We start from the raw sequence: 5,640 nt of genomic DNA on the forward strand, positions 1-5,640 counted from the left end.
CACTCTGTCAAAACCCAGCACTGTGCACACAAGACAGGGGCATGAGAGAGAGCTCTGTTTCAGATAAAGAGAAACAGAAACGTAACCACTTCTTTAAGCTATTCATGCTGATGCTGCTCCTTGGAAAATAGTGAAAATAGAAACTGGCGGTTAAACCACGTGTCATTTATACAAAAATTGATCTTTGTCAGGAATGGTATTAATATCATATTCAAAATGAAAACCGCCTCATGATGGTGTTTCTTTGTTTTGTTTTTACTAACTCATCCCTCACACATACACACACACTAAATAAGATTCAGTGTAAAATGTTTAATAGTTATTAAAATACATTGAAATCCCTTCAAATCAAGCAACTCCTTGTTTTATTACATCCGAATATGCAAACATAGAATATAACTGTTAATTGTACTTTTTCAGTCAAAACTGAATATTTTGATTTTTAATACATATTGCTTTTATACAAATATACATAAGAATATACAGGATCACAGATATTTGAACAGTGTTATCAGATCCTACATCATACGTGGACATATTCCTGTGAGATAACCTCATTGGTTTGACTTTGAAGTGATACTGAATGATATTATAAACATCATTAACAGAGACCAAATAGAACATGTTTATTATCACAATTTTATATGTCAATTAAACAAATACCGCTGGTAGCAGTCTGTCAGGTGTAGTAACCGTGTATCTGGACAGGCTCACAGAACAACATATATGAAGAGAGCCATGATGGCAGCACTGATCAGCCCAGAGATGGGAACTGTAACAAACCAGGCGATGAAGATGTTCCTGAACAGACGCCAGTCAACTGATTTCTTGGAGCGCAGCCATCCCACGGCCACCACAGATCCTACCTGTGTTCACATGGAAGAAAAGTTAGTCGACAGATGTGACCATTGGCTTCATGAATGCACTTTTATAACACTGAACCATCTTTTGATTGTCATATTCATCTATGTGGGTGAGGTTTGAGTTTCATTACCTTGCAGTGGGTTGTGCTGACAGGAAGACCAATATTGGATGCCACGACAACTGTGATTGCTGAAGCAAGCTCAATGCTGAATCCACTAAATTGGAAGAAAATATAGTTAGTATGCTTTGACCATAAGATATAAGAGAATTTTAGCTGTTATTGGATATAAATATGTGGCAAACCTGGAGGGTGTAATGGGTGTAAGGTCTTTTCCCATGGTCTGGATCACTCTTCGTCCCCATACCCAGAGTCCAGCACAGATGCCCACTCCGCCGTAAAGAAGCAACCAAATGGGTGTTGGCGCGTTGGACACAACAGAGCCGCTCTCATACAGAAGCCAGAGAGCAACCAGTGGACCAATCGCATTGCTAGTGATAAAAATAGCTTATGTAAATCCTCTGAATGAACAACACATGCACAAAGAGAAACCCCACACTTGCCTACCTGACATCGTTCCCTCCGTGTGCAAAGGAGCCAAAGCACGCCGTGAGTATCTGCAGGAACTGGAAAAGCAAGGAAACAGCCGGTTGGTCGACCTCCAGCTCATCCTCTTCCAGAGCGAGGTCCTTGCCAGCTTCCTCAGTCACACTCCCATCCTGGACTGCACCCTCACTGGTCACCGCTGAGCTGTAGCTGCTGTAACTGTCCACCCTCGATCTTCTCTGCAGCTCACCATCCAGGTCCTTGTATTTAGGATCTCCTTGAATGCCATAAATGGCCATGGTGTACGAGGTATAGCTGTTGTTCCTCCTGATGGGCCGCTCTTCTGTATCACTGTCACCAATGCAGTCACCGACCTTAGTCATGTGAAGCTTGTGTAGCAGGTCTTTGTAAAGGCCGGAATCTTTGTGGATTGTGTGGGACCGTCCACTGTGAGGATCAGTGATCATCATGGGGCCAACAGTGCCATTCAGACCTATGAAAATAAATCGTTCATAGTAATTCAATTGGTGTAGTCAGAATTACTGTTTGTATCTGCATGAATGTAACCACCGAGGTCAAATATCTTGACATTTACACAGTCAGATAAAGCATAAATTAAGTCATTCATTTCAAGCCATTCATTACCCACCATTGCTTATAACCAAGTCTTTGCTCTCCATGTCATTGTTGTCCAAATCAGCTTCCTCTGAGCCTCCAAGTTTGAAAGCCACCTTCTGACTGTCTGCTGGAGGAGTCTGGGGTTCAGGGTCACGAGGTATTGAGGGCTGCTCTGGTGGTGCAGGTTTGCTTGAGTTCTTCTCCATTAGTGGAGTTTCACAGAGAGCAGCCACTGTTCCTCCTGGAGTACATTACAGTGTTCAACTGAGATCACCTTTCATTATTGTTCTTAGCTACTCAAGAATTTTGCATTAAATTTCAATACTGAGCAATATGCATAAAATTGGATGCATAAAATAGTAAGATTTACACACGTTTGATTTTCTTCTTGAGGCGTGGACAGACAATGAACCAAACGACCAAAGCTGTGACGAAGGCACAGCCCAGCGAAATGCACAGTGTACCCCACCATGGCACTCTGTCAAAACCCAGCACTGTGCACACAAGACAGGAACATGAGAGAGAGCTCCGTTTCAGATAAGGAGAAACAGAAACGTAACCACTTCTTTAAGCTATTCATGCTGATGCTGCTCCTTGGAAAATAGTGAAAATAGAAACTGGTGCTTTCATGTAATAGTTCCTAGAAAGAAAGTAGCCACATCTGTTCCTGTCACATGAGTTATGGTCATGTGATTTATACAAAACTATACAAAATGTCTCAACGGCCTCCTCCAATGATTCAGTATGTTCTTACAGAAACGGTATCAGCAAGACTACACAGTCCTCCAATCAGATAGTGAGAAAGAGACCAGTCTTGCAGCCCAGTGATAATACACTGGTCATTTTACTTTTCTTTTAATGCTAACAGAGAATGGCTAAACTGCAGTTGCTGTAACTGCTAGAGTTAGATGGCTTAACACAGGTTAGTAAGACATTATTGAATTTTCCCTCACAACTTACCTGTTTGCTCCTGTAGTCAACAGCAGGTTAACAAGTAATAAAAAAAAAACCAGTGGCTTTCATCATCGCCAAGCCACAAAAGCCACACACATTGTTAACTGTACACACAGTTGAAGTGTGTAGGCAGAAAATATTATTTTTTAAATGAAGAAAATTACACAAAATAATGTTTTTGTGTGCAGCATCAGTGTGAGACATGCACTCTGCTGTATTACGCTGCAATTTTGCAAAGCAGGAGTTATGGTGTGTTATATTCCTTGACCCACACACACCGGCCTGCAGCCTTCAGTGAAGGGCCCAGGCCAGTTGACTTCTCGATAAGTTCAATCCTGCAAATGAAACAAAAAGGGGTGGAGATTGTCCATTTAATAGTTGTATGTTTCTCAAATTCCCATTCAACTGCTTTTACTTTATTCGTGTTGTGTTTGGTGGCTTTGTCTTGCAATCCTGTCTAAATGAGTCTGACCACTTTATCACTGGTATTATTTTAAAGGAACAGTTCATCAGACAGAAGTGCCAGGCTTTTTGGTTGATGAAATAATGTCAAAACTGATCAAAACAAGAACAATCTGAAATGTTTTCTTAATTTTTTGTCACCTACTTTGTCCTAAGAGGATTGTCATCAACTCTCTTGTGTCTCCAGTGACATTTACTCACACCTCACATTGCTCCAGGGATTTCAACAGCTGCTGTGTTGCGTGCAGTGCAGTGAATGAGGATCAAAAGAAGGTGTAGTGTGTGGACGTGGTACTCACGTGGTGCTCCTGTAAACATTATGGAGAAGAGGTTGATGCCCATGGTGATGGCGTAGAAGATAGGAAGAGCTCTGAGGCCGTTGGGTACAGGGTCAGCCTGTTGAAATCAGTGTGTGATCACTCAATGAGACGTGTCTGGGTCATATGTAAAACTACTTATGAGTTCCAATGTTACTAAAACTGCACTTCAAGGAAAAGTTCCACATTTTGGGAAATGTACTTATTTGCTTTCTTGCTGAGCATTAGATGAGAATTTATCTGTCTGTACGGTAAATATGAAGCTACAGCCGGCAGCCGGCTAACAAAGACAAGACTGTTGAAAGTGAACAAAATAAAATAAAATAACTCTATTTCTTGATGACAGTTGACACTCATCAACCATGTCCACTGGTTCGTGTTAGAGTTAGGCTTACCTTGCTCAGAATGAATTTGCGAACACAATAGAAGAGGATTCCTGACATGATGCCTGACAGCACAGGTGACAAGAACCAGGATGCCACTTTGGATAGAAAAATACATTTGAAAGAACATTGGTTAGCACGCTTTTAGCTTTTAGCACTTTTTAACTTGTTTTAAGTGTGGGGAACGACAACACATATTCACCAATACGCAGTATTTCCATCCATTTGACCCCTTGGTGACCTCTGGCTACCATGGAGAAGCCAATTGTGGCTCCAACAATACAGTGGGTTCCAGAAATGGGGAGCTTCAGGAATGATGCAAACAGCTGCCACACAGCAGAGCCTGTAGGACAAAAACATGAGCAAGTTCTCACAATCTGAAAATTCACTGGTCAAACACCTTCTTTACTTTATTTTCAATGCACCATTCAAGCAAATTAAAAAGGCATTTCTATGTGACATATGTATGTGAGCGCTTACCACACATTGCACTTATCGAGCCTGCCATTAGGATGTGTTCGGAGCCGTTGTACATCCGGACGTCAATGATCCCCTGTCGGATGGTTTCGCTGACTTTGGCCCCCAGCAGCACTGAGCCCACCGTCTCAAAGATAGTGGCCAGGATGCAGGCCTGGCGCATGGTGACCACTCCGGAGCCCACGGCAGTACCGAAGGAGTTGGCCACATCATTGGCCCCCACAGAGAAAGCCAGGATAAAGGCAATGACGAAGCCTAACACCAACAGCCACAAGTAGCCTGACATGTCAGACTGAGAGGCCAGGGCCACAGTGGTGGCAGCAGCCAGGGTCGCTAGTGTACTTGTATCCATCATTACTTGCAGTTTGATTCGATTAAAACAATCCAAGCCAATTTACCGTGGTTTGGCAATGATTTATAAGGTAATATGTATATATAAATAAATGGATTACACAAAATGGATTCAAGAACCCTTCGGTTCAGTTCTAAAAGTGTTAATGGGAGGAAATGAAAATGCGTTGCGAGCTAGGTATGCAGGGTTTGTCTGTAGGCTTCATCATAAAATGACAGGGTATAGAGACCAGAGAGACATCCATTGTGACGGCGAGCCTCTGATGATACACACTGCAAAAGCACATACACACATGAGTTAGTGGTTAAAAACAATGGCTAAGTAGATATGTTGCGTTGCATATCAACAAGCCAAAGAAGCATGCACCGTTTTGCTCTGCAGGCATGATTTAGTGTGCTGTGGCAGAGGGAAGTGGTTACAATGAAGTGTTTTACATCAGTAATATGTCATTACGACAGTGTGAGCCAAGTTTGGCATAAAACTGCTGGAGCATAACATGACTGTAGAGCTATCTGTCTGAGCTATGGAGAGCTGAGTTAATGGAAACATGAGTTGGAGTCAGCGTCTGAATTCACTAGTGCAGCTTAGAGAGTCACTTTCTTTAGGATAGTCAAGGAATTGTTTTCATGACCCAAAAAAAAAAAAAGAGACTTTGTAAAGTATCAATTT

The 5,640-nt window shown here is 42.1% G+C and overlaps 1 protein-coding gene across 1 annotated transcript; it reads right to left on the bottom strand.

Moving 5' to 3' along the window:
• Positions 1 to 347: 347 nt before the first annotated feature.
• slc20a1a (solute carrier family 20 member 1a) lies at positions 348 to 4,974 on the bottom strand. Its single transcript, XM_070904381.1, has 10 exons — positions 4,623 to 4,974; positions 4,345 to 4,485; positions 4,155 to 4,240; positions 3,742 to 3,838; positions 2,401 to 2,520; positions 2,058 to 2,267; positions 1,430 to 1,901; positions 1,168 to 1,353; positions 995 to 1,079; positions 348 to 866 (listed from the first exon to the last, which is right to left on the bottom strand). Exons 1-10 carry the CDS (start codon positions 4,972 to 4,974, stop codon positions 711 to 713), a joined length of 1,905 nt encoding a protein of 634 aa, XP_070760482.1. The 3' UTR covers positions 348 to 710.
• Positions 4,975 to 5,640: the final 666 nt, after the last annotated feature.

This window comes from Enoplosus armatus, chromosome 4 (assembly GCF_043641665.1).
Source record: "Enoplosus armatus isolate fEnoArm2 chromosome 4, fEnoArm2.hap1, whole genome shotgun sequence".
Classification (NCBI taxonomy): domain Eukaryota; kingdom Metazoa; phylum Chordata; class Actinopteri; order Centrarchiformes; family Enoplosidae; genus Enoplosus; species Enoplosus armatus.